Source organism: Osmerus mordax, chromosome 12 (genome assembly GCF_038355195.1).
Source record: "Osmerus mordax isolate fOsmMor3 chromosome 12, fOsmMor3.pri, whole genome shotgun sequence".
NCBI classification, from domain to species: domain Eukaryota; kingdom Metazoa; phylum Chordata; class Actinopteri; order Osmeriformes; family Osmeridae; genus Osmerus; species Osmerus mordax.
The window spans coordinates 15,397,995-15,415,710 of NC_090061.1; the positions used below are offsets into that span (position 1 = coordinate 15,397,995).

The 17,716-nt window shown below is 40.8% G+C and overlaps 1 protein-coding gene across 1 annotated transcript in view; it reads right to left on the reverse strand.

Moving 5' to 3' along the window:
• abcb7 (ATP-binding cassette, sub-family B (MDR/TAP), member 7) overlaps positions 1-17,716 on the reverse strand; it is an 80,155-nt gene that overhangs the window by 10,864 nt on the left and 51,575 nt on the right. The window contains exon 14 of the mRNA XM_067247763.1: positions 10,636-10,739. Coding sequence (XP_067103864.1) covers positions 10,636-10,739 — 104 coding nt within the window. The remainder of the gene's footprint in view (positions 1-10,635; positions 10,740-17,716) is intronic.

The window sequence follows — 17,716 nt, forward strand, 5'->3', positions numbered from 1 at the left end:
CAACCTCTTTTTGATTTCCTAGAAACTTGGTTAAAGCTGTAATCGGGCAGACACGCTTCTATCAATGTTGCTGTGTCATTGTTTAGCCAGGTTTCTGTTAGACAGATGCAGTCTAAGTTGTTTTCTTTGACCAGATCATTAACTAAAAATGATTTTTTATTTAGTGATCTAACATTTAGAAGGGCCAGTTTCATCTGTGGGGTATTAACAGATAAAACAGGGGGATATATTTTTGTAGGAAGAATACTGATAGTTGTGAGACTTCGAACACAAGTTTCAGGTTTGTAACCATGCATTTTACCATGCCATTTGCCGTTTATGATGATGACCGGTATGTCTAATGAAATAGCATGGTGGCTGTCCTAGCGTAGGTTTTCTTTGGGAAAGTCTATATCACTGAGCTGTTCCATCACAAGGGAATTCGTCAGGGGGGTGAAGATCTGTGCAGGGCCCATGTCCTTGAAGAAGGCTGTTTGAATGTTATGTTCTGTTCCATGGGAGGTTGTTTGGGATGCGTCAGTCAGCTTAAACACAGATGGGATAGGGAGTGAAAGTTGATTGGTGGTCAGGAGCACGTGATTGATGTTTGTATGGTGGCCCTGAAGTGCAAATCACACCCACTAACATCAGTGCATCCCCCAAATGAAAACACTCCCCCCAAATACGAGTCAACTCCCCCCAAATAGGATGACACGCTCACCTCCCCCCAATACAAGGACACTCTCCCCCAAATGGGAAACAACATTACATTAACTCAAAAACATATTACATTAACTCAAAACGGAAAGGGTTGGTACTACACTTTGTTGCTGAATGGATGCAGTAACTAACAAGAAATTGATGGACAGAAGTACAAAATGCAATAGCCTGACAGTTACGTGCACCAGGACATTTGTTTGGCTATCGAAGCATGTAGCAAGTAGTAGCCCAGAGGAAAATAAAACTAGCAAAGAGCTCGCAAAAATGTCTCACGCATTTCTCGTAGACAAGAATGAGGTATGTATGAAACCAAAACGAGATTGTGGCTTATTTCTCCTGTTTCTCATGTTTTTCTCCTGAGAAAAAGCCTCACAAAATCTCAAATTAGTCTCCTTTTGGGTTTCATAATAGATCTCATCAAGCTCTGAAATAAGTCTCAGATTTTCTCAAGTTGTGTGCCTCTTTTTGATCTCAGGCAGAGATATCAGAGAGCTCTCTTTATAATCTCAATCTATTCACATCCTAGTCACATTCATGCATCTCATGCTGAGCTCAGACACAACAACCAAAGAGCTCTCCACAAGCACTCTCTGAATTCTCATCCAGATTTATTGTTTTCTTTAAAAATTAACTAAACTTGCCCATTGTAATGTCGTTTATATGCTTGTCCGTGACGAAAAACAAATTCCCATGACATTTTAAACAGATGTTTTGATATTTACATGGCGAAAATTGGGGTTAACATAATGCAGACAAAATAAAATGTAACAATATGTTTTCACTGGATATTTCAAAATCTATCAATATTACTTGCACTTGAATAGGACAAATAGAAATGGAAAACAGTAGAGAGGATAACCACACTGTAAAGAAAATCCGTAATTTTAACAGTGAAAGGTAGTAAAGTAGCAACAGTAAAAAACTGTTAATTATAAAACATGAAATAAGTACTGTTAATGTAAATACAAGAAAGTTTGCTAACTTTTGCATTATTGCTTTGTAAAAACTACAACTGTTTTACCGTGAAAACAACGGTAAAGTAGGCCTACACAAAAACCCAAAATGGTAAATCACTGTGTTTAGCCTACTACAGATGCATGCGGTTAGAACTGTTTTTACCCTTTTGTTTTTTCACAATACATCACAATGATATGCTCAACAAGAACATGTGTGTAATAGCAATTTTACGCCAGCACAAAAAATGCTGGTTAAATATACACTGAAAACAATTAAACTGGCCTGGATTGGATTAAACTAAGCATCTTTTGGGGAGTCAGGTGGCTGAGCGGTGAGGGAATCGGGCTAGTAATCCGAAGGTTGCCAGTTCGATTCCCGGTCATGCCAACTGACGTTGTTTCCTTGGGCAAGGCACTTCACCCTACTTGCCTCGGGGGAATGTCCCTGTACTTACTGTAAGTCGCTCTGGATAAGAGCGTCTGCTAAATGACTAAATGTAAATGTAAATCTTTTGTGTATTTTACACAATTGTTTCATGTTCTTTAGCAAAATGTGATCGCATTGTGTAGAATGCAGAAAGTGTAGGCCTACATGAAATTATTTAGGTCATTTTGTGATAAAGTGAATCAATCAAGTAACCTATCAGCTTTCAAATTGTCTCGCGATAGCCGTGCAATCGCGAATTGCGCGCAAATCACTCACTCAACGGTTCAGTCATCACTCACTCCATGGCTCAACTCAGTGGAAGAAATTTGTCGTTTATCTATCCATGTGTTTCCAGCCATCACTCATCTCAACTATGTAAGTATGCATGGCTAACAATAGCTACCTGGTGATTTGGGGTTTGACTTTCACAATTTTCTAAAGAAATAAGTTAATGTTAGCATTAGGATTACCTTTGGCTATCACATGCAAGGCAACTAGCTACGAACCTTCGTCCACCATCTTAGATAGCCGACACACCATGAGACTAGCTTGCTATAGTTTACATGCTAGTGACACTATATTGTGTCAAACCTGGGAACCGAGTAGGTTTGTCTGAACTTGTGTAATACTTTTGTGTGTTAGCCCCCTTAACTTAGCTATGTGGGGGTGCCCACATGAAACTGGCGGGCCACCTGAGCTTATGTGCATGGCATGAGTCTCCGACCATGTGGAGCCCATATAAGTCTCCGACCACGCGATGTGACTTTCCTACAAATACATACCAAACACAGTCTAAATCCAAATTTTCAGCTTTCATGTGCTTATTTAGTTGTATAAAAACAACCTCAAATCAGCAACATTAGCAATTTTAGCGGCAAGCTTGAAATTATTGCTAGGCGATGCCGGATATGATGATAAGAATTCGATCTACTGTAAAATCAATTAGATGGTCGAACACTCATGCACCCCAGTTGAGGGGGGAATTGCAGTGCTATAGTCAAAGTTAGCAACCACGTTTTAAACCGACATAACAAAATGCTACAAATGAAGGTACATTATTATTACCAAACGTTTTCTGTTGTTATTACATTTACGTTTGTGTGTGATGTTACCGCCTCAGAGTGGTTGGAGACTAACGTCATTCCACTAAATATATTTATGAGAAACCCTGTTCTAGAACTTAGGCTACACAATGTATTAATTGCATGCATGATACAAGTGTTTTTCTGTTGCAGCAGATTTACATTTTCTCACTACATTGTCACCTGGAGTCAGCTCTGTAACCGTGGGCTCAAGTTTTTGTGGTGAGTATTACATGAAGTTGCAATTGCCATTATTGTTGTATGGACTGTTTATGTCAAGACCGTTGATGGAGGTTCTTTCTGTCTCAGACATTCACTTGCATGTATTTCAAAAACACAAAACCTACGGTGGTGAAAAACATCTGATCCCGGTAATCATGAGTTCATAATTACGATGGTGTATTCTGTCTGTTATTTTGACTATTTTGGTTCTTGGAGTGGTATTTTTATAGCAAAGTTTTAACATTGGAGTGAACTAGTGTTGCACAGTAAACCTGTACTAAAAAGAGACACTTTTACATAGCTTCAGTGTTCCTGTGCATGCATGAGAGACTCTGACAGAACACCTCTGTAGCACTCCATCCGGTTTTGTCTGGGGGTGTTTAAACCAAAAAAAGTCCCACACAGCTTCCTTTTTGGGACTGAGGCCATTGTACAACAGGTCAAGGTACAGCGTAGCGTTAGCATGCCAAGTTGATGCCTTCTCTGCGGAGTGCAGACTGCTTTGCGTCTTTGAGTCACATGAGTCACATGACCAAATCGCAGCCGTTGTTTTAACATATCGCAATATTATTGCAAATGCGATTAGTTGTTGAGCCCTAAAAGGAGGGGGGTGTTTTGTGTGTGATCAGGGCAAAAACTGGACATTGACTATTTACCTGGTAACAATTAAGTCAGGATTTTCCACACCATGGTTACAGTACGCGAGGGGAATTTATCTTAAATTTGTGCTTTCTTTTATTCTTGCAGCCTACATCATGCGCTGTGGAACTCTCGGCGGATGGACACCTGTGGAGAAGGCCAGGGTCAAAAAAGCCTTCATCAACAAATGCCGTCTGAGGGTCGAAAATACAGATATTAGGAGTGGAACGGTACATGTATTCGTATTAAACCGTACGGTATGGGTGTCATGGTTCGGTGCATGAAATTACACGGAGAATACACGGTATAAAAATGAATAAAACTTAATTTAAACTTAATTAATTAATGTAATACGGAACTACTGTTTGATACTCGTGTTCTTTAGGGACATCTAATATGTAGCTCTGAAGCTCTGATTGGCGCCGCCGTGAGTCAGAGATAGCTAGCAGCACTAAGGACGAGTATGGCGAGTGGTGGCGACCCACGAGAGATAGAGGACCCGCCGGCCTCTTTAAGTTAAAGTTTGGTAAAACTTTGGTTTCCAATTCAGTTACAGTAGTACAGGCGAGAGAGTGGTGGATAAGACGAGCACTGTGTCGGCGTTGTTCAGCAGTTGTGGGCAGTGACGTGCAGTCTGGGTAGGCAAGGTAGGCACTGCCTACTTGTGATTTATATATATATAATATGTGTGTTATTCCAATTGTTTAGATGTTACGATGACAAATGTAGCAGTTACGCATAATCAAATACAAAAAAAATTGTAGAATAAGCAGTGCTTTTACTGTCCGTTCACTGCGGATGACAAGCGAAAAACTCACTTGCGCACTTCCATCCTGTATTCTTCAACATGTACGTTGAAAAGCACAACTCTGCTGTGCCTTTGCACGTAAATATGTTATGCCAGTAATCACCTACGTTACGTATCCAACATGGACCAATTAAAATTGAGATATTATTGGACATTTGCGCAGCTAATGTCATTACACCAGTTACATTGTAAGTGTAATCCCTGCAAAATTCAAGTAAAAATTACAGCAGCGGTGTCTGCCGATATCACAGACTGACATCACCGACTGTGGGGTATGTGAGTGGAAATACATCTAACATGCTAACGCATATAACACATCTGGCGTGTGCTAAATGACAACAAATATCCGACGCCATCACCCAGGTGTGCCAATCACTGGAACGAGACAAAAAAAACAGTCCTACTTCTCCCTACAGTGCTTAACCAGCCATTAGATACACATACAAATAGGGCCAAAAAAATCAGTGACGCAATCGGAATTGACATGTCATCTTCAATGCGCCCGTATTCACTCATAGAGGAACCTGGTTTGTTTTGCTTTTCCCTCCGTTTTACCGAACTCGTACCGAACCGTGATGTCTGAACCGCGGTATGAACCGAACCGTGACTTCAGTGTACCGTTCCACCCCTAATAGATATACATTCTTTATATGTTAAGTTCAGATTTTTCTTCTGCTAATGTTCAGCGTCCACTAAAAGTTTTGTTTTTGCTCAGATATACTGTATATATCTATATAAGGATCCCTACAGATATGGCCCTTTCGGTCAAAGTGATCATTTTTGTTTAACATTAAATAAAGGGTCCATTTGCATGCATTTGTTGAAAGTTTCCTTGATTTTTTTCATTAATATATAAATATATATGACTCATATATTGCTCAATATTAGCTCTGGTACTGCTCATTTTCTTTCCTAATGAGAACAAAGTGAGCCATTAATGAGACTGAGCAAGTTATCTCCATCAAGTCACAACTATGACTCTTGCTAATGTTGCTCTGTCTCACCTATTGCTCCTAGTGAATTTTAGGAGCAACATATGAGAAATGGATATATGACTCATATATTGCTCAATATTAGCTCTGGTACTGCTCATTTTCTTTCCTAATGAGAACAAAATGAGCCATTAATGAGACTGAGCAAGTTATCTCCATCAAGTCTCAAATATGACTCCTGCTAATGTTGCTCTGTCTCACCTATTGCTCCTAGTGAATTTTAGGAGCAACACTTGAGAAATGGTTCAGACAAAATTGAAATTAAAACGAGGCTGAACTGAGAGTCTCATGAGTTTTGTCTCATGAGCTGTAGAAGAGCAAGCTTTGAGCAATAACATTTTCCTCTGGGAGGCTACTTATGCAAAAGTATAAATTGCATGTTAAACGTCAAAATTTATAGCGAAACATGTCCATGTAACTCTGTCATTACCATGAAGTTGATTGTTTTGGTTGTAAGAAAAGAAGAAACATTTGTGTTAACAATTCAGAGTCATGACTTACACTACTCTTTATTTTAATCAGGGACAATCCTATGAAATAATCTTAGATATGCTGTTAACGTTTCACAACATTAAAATAAGTAGCCTATGCGCACGCTAAAAACACAGTTGAAGGAAGCAGGACTTTTCAGAAGAAAAAAAATAATAGTCCACAACAGAAGAATGAAATGCCACAATGACAGTTACGTGGACCAGGATAATTGTTTGGCTATCGATTTTTACATTTAACACGCAATACATACTTTTGCATAAGTAGCCTACTATTTGCTACATGCTTCGATAGCCAAACAAATGTTAGTTGGTGTGATTTGCACTGCAGGGCCACCGTATGTTTGCTGTTAGTAGTCGAGACCCTCTACGGTTTGGGTGGAGTCTGTCAGCTTGAAAAAGGACTGCACAGTTCCAGAACACATTGAAATTATCGATAAATCTCCGTTTGTGTTCCAAACAGACAGATGCCAACCATGTGTTGAAAGATAGGAGTCGACTGAAGGCTTCTTTTCCTCTGCGAAAGCATGCAATCGGGCCAATGATGAATACATCTTGATATCTGTTGTGTGTTCAGTAGCTGGGTGAAATGTTTTTTAAGTATCACAGTGCCGGTTTTTTGTGTAGGATATCAATCGAGCCAGTGCGGATGATAATCTTGGGGTTGTTTGGTTTATTGTTGAGGATTGTTTGTACCTCTGACGACAGTTCCTCGACAGATGTGTTGCTAAGACAAATATTTTATGTCTTTGCCAGTTTAACATGTGCTGTCATGGCATCTCCGATCAAGATAGTGGCCATCTGTGGTGTTTTGTTTGCATTTCCAATGTTTGCCTTATCAGTAGCTACGGAGCCAGTTCTTAGGTTAGCAATGATAGCACCTTGTGCTATACCAAGGTTAGCCACTGTGTCAGTGCTGGCAGTAGATTCTATAGTGCTAGCAGCATTAGCTCCTCTAAGTGCTAATGGGCTGTGGGTAGTCTTAGCATACCTTAGTTCTTGATAATCCTGTGGTATTGTTGTCTGATTAGGCTTGATAGGGGGTCGAATAGCGCCCCGAGTGGTCCGAGAGGAGCTTGGAGTGAAATGGGGGACAGACAATGATGTGTCTGTGTTGGATTAGCATTTGTGTAGAAGCTACCATCATGGAGTGTCGGCGATCTGGGCCCTTCATGTTTGTTAGCTAGCACTCCTGTGCCTCTTCGCCCTGAATTCCACACACAAGGGAGAGAGAGTTCCCAGTGGTTTGAATCCATTTTCTGAGTGGGACAGGAGGAGAGGTGATGCGGGAAGAGTTTCTGCCTCCCCTTTTTTGCTTTTTATCCTTGGTGCCAGTCCCATCTCCGATGAAGGTAGAAGCGGCGCTAGGCCTCTTTGGTTTAGTGCCGAGAGCAGGCCATGACTCATCTGGTCCACCGGCCAGTGGAGAGAAAGCCGGTTCCAAGGGTGGCTCATTAGCCGGTAGCTTAGCCTCCGAGCTAGGTAGCATGGAAGGTAGCATGGAATCTAAAGTCTTCGGTCTCTCTGACATCTAAGAGGGTTCTGACTCTTAGATCCAGTTTGGCTATCCTCTGAGTATTTTTTTTGCAGTCGTCGCAAGCCACAGTTCTACAGGCAACAAGCTTTAGCTTGCTTGCCTGTGGTCAGTGTGGGAGAGCGGCCAAAAATACTTCTGTTCTCCTTGGGCTTCAGTCCCTCAGGTTGTACCTTTTTGTGGTTGTAGTCGATCCACTTTGTCCCTATCAGAAGTACTTGATTCTGAGTAATATCATCAAAAACTATCCAAATGATTGAAACTTCAAAGCACTTCTCCGTGAGTGCGACTGCTCCCTTGACAAGTGTCTTTGAAGAATGAAACTGTGTTCAGCATTCTTTGTGTGCAGAGGCCTAAACCCAAATCTGAACTCTGGGTAACAGGGAGTCAGGTGGCTGAGCGGTTAAAGAATCGGGCTAGTAATCAGAAGGTCGCTGGTTCGATTCCCGGCCGTGCCAAATGACGTTGTGTCCTTGGGCAAGGCACTTCACCCTACTTGCCTCGGGGGAATGTCCCTGTACTTACTGTAAGTCGCTCTGGATAAGAGCGTCTGCTAAATGACTAAATGTAAATGTAAATGTAACACTAGGCTTACGTAAACAAGGGGACCTGTTTACCTTCAGTAAGATAGTGTTCGGCTGACCACTATCTTACTGGAGAGGCCATAAAATATGTTAATCATATGGTCAAGCTTAGAGGGGTCAGAGAGCGCGCACTCACGCGCGCAAGGTCCATGCAATGAAAGAAGAGCCATTGGACTTTTGCATGTCTTTGTATGAACCAATGACTGTTGAGAACGATGATGTTTAAATAGTTAGCTAGCACAACATGCTAGCGGACAAACTTTGTAGCACCATAGTGTGTGATGTTTTGTCTCCTTGCAGCCGCAAGCAATAAAGCTTTCTTAACTTCTTCACCGACTGACTGTGCAAGGCTTAATAAATATTTCTGACAGAAATAGTCTTTCATTTTAATCTCAATTACTCCCATAGGTCTTGCTCACGCCAGCAACCTCTCTCAACTGAGCTATGCGGCACATATTTATCCACCTGGACGATACCATATGACGTGCGTCACAATCAATTAACAGTCTCGCCCGGTTTTCCCCATTAAACACCATATTGACATGACACATTTTACAAATACATTTATGTTGTTATCAGTAGTAAAAGCAGAGTGCGAATTATACAATGACAATCAGGGGGGGTCAATTTCTTCTCCAGGGCGTAAAGTAATATTTACGATTACAGCTAAGCACGATATATAAATGTATCTACCCCCCCAACCTGTTGTGTTTAGTCTTAATTAAGGGGGTCCAACCCCTTTGTAATTTGCACACTGAGTAGGCCTAAAAGCAATATAATAAGTAACAATATTACTTTGTACAGAAAGTAATAATGTAAGTTAATCACACTACTTTTACTGAACATTAATAAGTCATAACTAATACAGGGTTTCTGCAGGTTTCAGTAAGTCAAATTTAAGACCTTTTTAAGACCATAAAGATCGAAATGTAAGACCTACACGAAGCATTACTAAAATTCAAATCAAATCAAAGACATTCGGAATAAATCATTTTATTTAAATTAATTCAGTCATTGAAAAAGCATTAATTTTACACATAGGTTAATCACATTAGTAACGTTCCACACCCAACAACGTGCCAAATCCCCAAAACCTTACCACCCAAATAAAAATAGGGTAAAACAAACTTGCCCTCAAATAGAGAGAGAAAGTGTGTGAGTGAGTGTGTGACTCCAGCGCCTTCACAGTTCACACCCAATTGAATATTTTTTTGGCAAAGTTTGCAGCAAGCCTCGTACCTGGAGCTGGGTACCGCTTGTAACCAACAGCGGAAATCGCTGTGATCTAGCCATGTCTCGTTGAAAGTACACTTTCCCATTTTCCACACGTAGCTGAACTTTAACAAACTGTGAGGAGACGCAGACGTATTTCGCCAATTTTTTTGCTACTTTATAAAAACGCTGCGGCCAGCGTTTATGGAAATGAACGAGGGTAAAACTTTTTTTAGACTTAACTAGATTAAATTTAAGACCTCGAATGGAAGTCTAGTCGTTTTTAAGACTTTTTTAAAGTTCAGAATTTAAGACTTTTTAAGACCCCGCGGAAACCCTGTAATATATAACTTTTTTGAGTAACTTCCCCCAACACTGGACAGGACTGACAAAAAGTGGTCTAACCAGGGATGATGGTCGGACTTGCGTTTATCATTGAAGGAAGCGCTACATCAAGACCAGTAATCTGACCGCCTAGCAGGACAATGCCACCAGCCATACTGGTTATTCTGTGCGTGATTTCCTACAAGATGGGTTTTCTCAGTGCTCTGCCATGGTACTCAGTGCTCAATCCCATTGAGCATGTCTGGGACCTGTTGGGTAAGAGGCTGAGGGATAGGGACATTCCTCCCAGAAATGTCTGAGAACTTGGTGGAGGAGTGGGGTAACATCTCACAGCAAGAACTAGTAAATAAGGAGCAGTTCATGAGGAGATGCACTGCAGTACTTAATGTGGTTGGGAGCCACAGCAGATACTGACTTACTTAGATTTTTTTTTATCTATGCCATCTTTATAAATATTAAGTATGCATACCTATTTAAAATATACAGAAATATCAGTTGTAAAATTTCTGTAACAAACCTGACCAATCGGCAACCGACGCATGCACACCTCACAATTTCCCCAGAAATTGTACCCTCTAGCATTCAAATTATTTTACTCAGAGATGTGTGTTTGGATGTGAGGGAGTGTTCGTATGACTGTGTAGCACCTCCTCAGTGATCGAATCCAGAGAGGATGTGGCCTCATCATACAGTAAGATAGGGGGATTTTTCAGTATCGCCCGGGCGATGGCCACACGCTGCTTTTCTCCACCTGAAACACACATACACGACAGAAGACATTTAAATGAGCCGCATAACCTTAATATTATTGATGCAACATCAATGCTTTTTCAACATAAAACTATTTCACCTGTAAAACACTGTAGCCTTGTTAGTCAACTGTATTTCTAATGCACATGTTCAATACTGGCCCTTACAGGACAGGCTTCTGCCCACCGTACCAATGTGACAGACCCCCATTTTCTGCTCAGGAGAGACAACATATAAAGGTATTGTGTTAATTAACAAAATTCACAACATATTAGTAAAAAGTTGACTTATTTTTAGAAAATACACTTCAGCTATATTTCCATGCGATAATAATTTATTAGTCTCTGTCACTTGTCAGCATTCACAGCTACATTCAGGATTGTATTTATTATTTTCCATATTTTGTAAATAAAGTGTATCCAAATTGGATTAGACTTGTATTCTACATATTCAAAATGTACATTCAAACCCATTGGGTAGACAAATGTGACATGTGAATTAGCCTGTGTTTTGTAAAGCGGATACACATAACAAATGAATGCATTTCTGAAATATCAAGAGGTGTAAATCAAGTGAGTTTCAATAAATGAGTATATAAATAACATAGAAAGCGAAAGGAAATGTAGGACTATTCTTAAGGTGGTGAAAGAGCTGTGTAGGCATTGGAATGCTTGGAATGTTGACGGAAGACTTGAGTAGACTATACAGTTAGGTCCATAAGTATTTTGACATTGACACAATTTTCATCATTTTGGCTCTGTATACCACCACAATGGATTTGAAATCTAACAATCAAGATGTGCTTTAAGTGCAGACTTTCAGCTTTAATTTCAGGGTATTTACATCCAAATCAGGTGAACGGTGTAGGAATTACAATGTAGGAATTTTATATGTGGCCCCCCCTTTTTTAAGGGACCAAAAGTAATTGGACAATTGGCTGCTCAGCTGTTCCATGGCCAGGTATATGTTATTCCCTCATAAAGGGAGTTCGTTATTTCATTGACAAGGAGCAGATAAAAGGTCTAGAGTTCATTTCAAGTATGGTATTTGTGTTTGGAATCTGTTGCTGTCAACTCTCAATATGAAGTCCAAAGAGCTGTCACCATCAGTGAAGCAAGCCATCGTTAGGTTTGTTTTGATTTTTCAGCCTATCAGAGAGATAGCAGAAACATTAGGTGTGGCCAAATAAACTGTTTGGTACATTCTTAAAAAGAAAGAACGCACTGGTGAGCTCAGCAACACCAAAAGACCCGGAAGACCACGGAAAACAACTGTGGTGGATGACAGAAGAATTATTTCCCTGGTGAAGAAATACCCCTTCACAACAGTTGGCCAGATCAAGAACACTCTCCAGGAGGTAGGCGTATCTGTGTCAAAGTCAACAATTAAGAGAAGATGTAAACCATTGGTGAGTCTCAAAAACAGGAAGACCAGATTAGAGTTTGCCAACAAACATCTAAAAGAGCCTGTACAGTTCTGGAACAACATCCTATGGACAGATGAGACCAAGATCAACTTGTACCAGAATTATGGGAAGAGAAGAGTATGGAGAAGGGAAGGAACTGCTCACGATCCAAAGCATACCACCTCATCAGTGAAGCATGGTGGAGGTAGCGTTATGGCGTGGGCATGTATGGCTGCCAATGGAACTGGCTCCCTTGTATTTATCGATGATGTGACTGCTGACAAAAGCAGTAGGATGAATTCTGAAGTGTTTCGGGCAATATTATCTGCTCAGATTCAGCCAAATGCTTCAGAACTCATAGGACGGCGCTTCACAGTGCAAATGGACAATGACCCGAAGCATACTGCGAAAGCAACCAAAGAGTTTTTTAAGGCAAAGAAGTGGAATGTTCTGCAATGGCCAAGTCAATCACCTGATCTAAATCCAATTGAGCATGCATTTCACTTGCTAAAGACAAAACTGAAGGGAAAATGCCCCAAGAACAAGCAGGAACTGAAGACAGTTGCAGTAGAGGCCTGGCAGAGCATCACCAGGGACGAAACCCAGCGTCTGGTGATGTCTATGGGTTCCAGACTTCAGGCTGTCATTGACTGCAAAGGATTTGCAACCAAGTATTAAAAGTGACAATTAGATTTATGATTATGTTAGTTTGTCCAATTATTTTTGGTCCCTTAAAAAGGGGGGGGGGGGCACATATAACATGTGTTGTAATTCCTACACCGTTCACCTGATTTGGATGTAAATACCCTGAAATTAAAGCTGAAAGTCTGCACTTAAAGCACATCTTGATTGTTTCATTTCAAATCCATTGTGGTGGTATACAGAGCCAATATGATGAAAATTGTGTCAATGTCCAAATACTTATGGACCTAACTGTACGTTGGAGGGAATCCATTGATTCACTACGCGATCAATCATTAGAAGGGGGATGGGAAATCGCAACTTCCAAACAGCCTGAAAGATGTAGGCTATTCACGGGTTTACCAGGTCAAACAAAGAAAAATTCATGCTGTGCACAATGCAATGCCTGAGATTAGCCTATTCATTCTATTTAGTCCGTGGATGTAGGCTAAAACAAACTTATGACAAAAATGTAAGCAGAAGCCATGTTTGAACAGTCAACACTGTCAACACTGTGGAGTCCTTCCGATTCCTGGGCACCATCCTCTCCCAGGACCTCAAGTTGGAACTGAACATCAGCTCCCTCACCAAGAAAGCACAACAGAGGATGTACTTCTTACGGCAGCTGAAGAAATTCAACCTGCCAAAGACAATGATGGTGCACTTCAACACAGCCATCATTGAGTCCATCCTCACCTCCTCCATCACCATCTAGTACGCTGCTGCCACTGCCAAGGACAAGAGCAGGCTGCGGCGTATCATCCGCACTGCTGAGAAGGTGATTGGCTGCAATCTGCCTGCCCTCGAGGACCTGCACACCTCGAGGACCCTGAGGCGAGCAAGGAAGATTGTGGCCGACTCCTCCGACCCTGGTCACTCCCTGTTTCAGTCACTCCCCTCCGGCAGAAGGCTGCGTTCCATCAGGACCAATACCACACGCCACAAAAACAGTTTCTTCCCTTCAGCTGTTGGCCTCTTCCACAAGGCCAAGGATTCACACTGACTTCATGACTCAATGCCCTTAAAACACACTGCTTTTTGCACTGCACAATACAATCTTGTACCATTTGTATTTTTTGTAATATTTGTATTTTTTGTATTGTAAATTACTGCAACTTATATTTTATTTCTTATTGTATAGTTTATTTTAATCTAATTCCACTTAGTATTGCTAGTTACTGGGCCGGAGTGGGGGCACTTTTCAGCCCGGGAGTTTCAGGCCCAAGACCGGCCCTTTCTGGGGGGTATCATGATTACAGAAAGGGATCGTATTATTTTTTATATTGATAAAATTTTTGAGACTGCTTAACGATCCGAGTGTTAATCAGGCACGGAGCCAGACGTTGTAAACATTCGGAGCCCCAATTTAAGACGTATGGGTTTGATGTGATGCAAGATATGGACTTCTACACTTGATCCGAGCGCAAAATATTTGGGCCATTATTTGAGAGCAAAATAGTTTGAGCTTTATGTAAAATAAACATGTTTTTCAATTGGTAAAACCTTGTCTAGTGATCCCATCACTCCGGCCCTGCTCCCATCCATCCTCCCTGACGCGTATCGTTATGGTAGCGTCGCCCGTCCCAGCTATCGGTAGCCAATCTGATTTTGGTTTTGGAAAAGTCGGGCTATGGACCCAACCAACTCTATTTGGGAGGGGAGAACTCCCTCACATGGTACAACCCATGCAGAGGCTGAGGTGTCAGAATGCGGAACGTGTGTAGCCTACTTTAAGAGAAGATAATGTGACAAATGTCAACAACAACAAAGTTCCTCGACCGGCCCAAAAGTGAAGCGGCCCATCGGGAACTCTCCCAATTCTCCCGATTACCCACCCCGGCCCTGGCTAGTTATGTACCCTTAGTATAGTTAGTCCTCATATTTAAATGTTTGATTCCTATATGTTTAATGTTTGCACCTTCCTGCCAAAGCAAATTCCTTGTCTGTGCAAACTTTCATGGCAAATAAAACCCATTCTGATTCAGATTGAAAGTTGACACAACTACTTGCAAAACATTTTATTTAAGGATACTTGACTCGAGACCAAATATGCAGATTCACTACTTGGTGATTAGGAGGGGGGACTTCGCACTTTGTACAGATAAACACAGCCTACTTAAGCAACATTACAGCTATTATAGGCTGATCGACATAAACGGAAATTGCGCTAGAAAGATGGCCTACAGAATGGAGATGGGAAATAAGGGTCGAGTTTGCTTGTTATGACAATTTTCATGTAAATTAGGCTATCTGTCCTTTTAGTTGTAGTAGATAGGCCACCAACTTGATTTATCAAATGAAAATTTGGTTTGCATAAATAATGCACGACTGTTTATGTGTAACCCGAGATCCAGACTGGGACCCAGAGTCCCAATGCTACAGTAACAAAAAAAAAGTGACATTTGAGAAGAAACTTGAAAATTTCCAAACAAGTTACACTTGCCTCTCATATTTGCAATAGGCCTACTTGGGCCGTGCCCTGACAATAACTGAATCTATCAGAACAGTAAATTTTTGTTTATACGTTTGACTCGGGACAACCACATGATCATTGTCAGCCGACAATAGAATGTTGATAATGTCTAGAACATCTGCAGTCTGACTCAACGTGTGTGAGATCTTTATAATACATTACATGTTGCTGAATGATTGAAGGGCTACACAACAATCGTTGTAATGAAATAGTCACCGACTATCAACACGGAAATTAAATTCAGTTTCCGACATTGCCTTGGCTGCATGCAAGAAGTGTCATCTAGAGATCATTAGGGGACCATTAACTCCCCATCTGCGCTATAAGTAACCTAGGGAAAACCAGCTGCACCGTGATGCAAATCACATCACGCATGACGCGCCCACACCACAACACAACAGGAAGCTTAGGTAAACAAAAACAAATTATGAGTATTTAGTGATCCTAAACATGGTGTTTATTATATTGTGTGACTTCTTCAACACTTTAACTTTTGTAATATGCAATCTTCTTTTCTTTTTTTTTTTTACCGGCTTCTAGTGGACAATACGGAAAGCTGACAACAGCCCCTTTTCACCAGAGCATGTCACATGTTGCCAGTAAAAACTAAATTAACTAGCACAACAATGAAGTATATGCAAGGAAGTATATCCAGCTGCTAGCAAGGAGCAAATAGGCGGATCTGTCCAAAAATGTAGTCGCTGCCAGTGGATTGACAGTTTTACACCGCTATTTACACCATACGCGTCAGTGGTGCGTTACGGCTCCGACGTGACCATACTCGGTGTGATTGTCTCTCTATGTCCATGTATTCTTTAATGTCTTGGTGTCTTATTCCTGTTATAATAATCATTGTTTTTACCTTGCAACCCTATTCCCCCTCAAGTGATTTTTGCCAGGCTGTTACTGTAAATACGAATTTGTTCATAATAATGACATGCCTGATAAAATAAATAAACATACAAATAGTGCATGTAGAAATATGCATGGTCAACTTGCAATTTTCAGGAGATGAGTGGGAGCGGTTCAAATGGAATCATCTTAATTTTCAATGAATTGCCCTGAGATAGTCTTCTGTCTTATCTGAACTTGCTCTTTCTTTCACACTTGTCGACTTTGACGATTTAATCAAATCGGGGGGGGGGGGGGGGAGACAATTGGCTAACTAGCTATCAATATTATCATTATATAAAAGGTAGACTACCTATAATTTGTTTTCAAAATTAAAAACTGGGACAAAGTCGTGGGCCAGATTTCATATTTATAAATAAAAAAGCTGTTGACCAAACAGGTCTGTCCTTTACGGTCGTGAACAGATATTCTGTCTCCCACCCGTCTAGAAAGCTCCTGTTTTCCACCTTCCATTTGGCAATTTTTTGGGAGGGGTTGGTAGCATGATGTTGCGAATGAATGAAAACATAGGAGGATGTTTGAGGGTCTTGACGCACCAAGGCACTAGCAGAGCATTCTAGGATTTGTAGTAGGCTATTAGCGGTGCATGCTAAACCGCAGTGGCGGGCCGTGCATTTAAAAACAAATAACAAAACAAAGACAGCAGTGTAGCTTATAATAGGCAGTGAATGATAACATACTGGTTGAGAATGTGAGAATGTGTATTTTGGTTTTATGTCGACTATTAAGCTACTGTAACATTGGGACTCCAGTTTCAAGTGTGGATAGCAAGTTACGCCAGGGCATTAGCGCATATCAAATTGAAGTTGCATTTGATAAATCAAGTAGGCGGCCTATCTACTACAACTAGCCGGACAGATTTTGTTCCCTTTACATCTACGGACTAAATACACCCTATTTTTTGGAAAATAAGCCACATTTTCTATAAACCGCACCCCACCAGAATGGTAGCTTTGTGTTTGTAAATCTGAGTATAAACCGCAATGGAATATATGCCGCACTTGATACGGGAACAATGATACCAAGCAATGCACGAGTATAGGTGATTTTACAGAATGCCGTTGTGTAACACACTTCGAAAAAAGAAAGTAAACAAGTGTGTAATATATGTTTTCTATTGCCCGGGAATGAACTAATATTTACCGATAGACGCATGAGTTCTAAATATTTCCGACGGTCCCCAAAAGGCAAGCTATTTTTCCTAAATGGTAGCTAGCTAGCTTTAGTTAGCTTCCGGGCTAAGTTAGCTAGCACAATACTCTTAGCAATGCTACTACCATGCTAGTATTACTTGTTAGCCTTCTCATTAATACATTTTGAAGCCATCCTAAAGCGCTTGTGGCATGTTTTTGTCCGTCGGAAAATATTCAGTTGGAATGTTCAAACGGTTAACCTGTTCCACAGCATTCACGAAAAAAGTGTTTCTACTGTTTAAAAACGTGCTATAAGCCGCATCGAAATATAAGCCTCACCACCTCAAGAAAAATGTAAAATCGGGGTATAAACC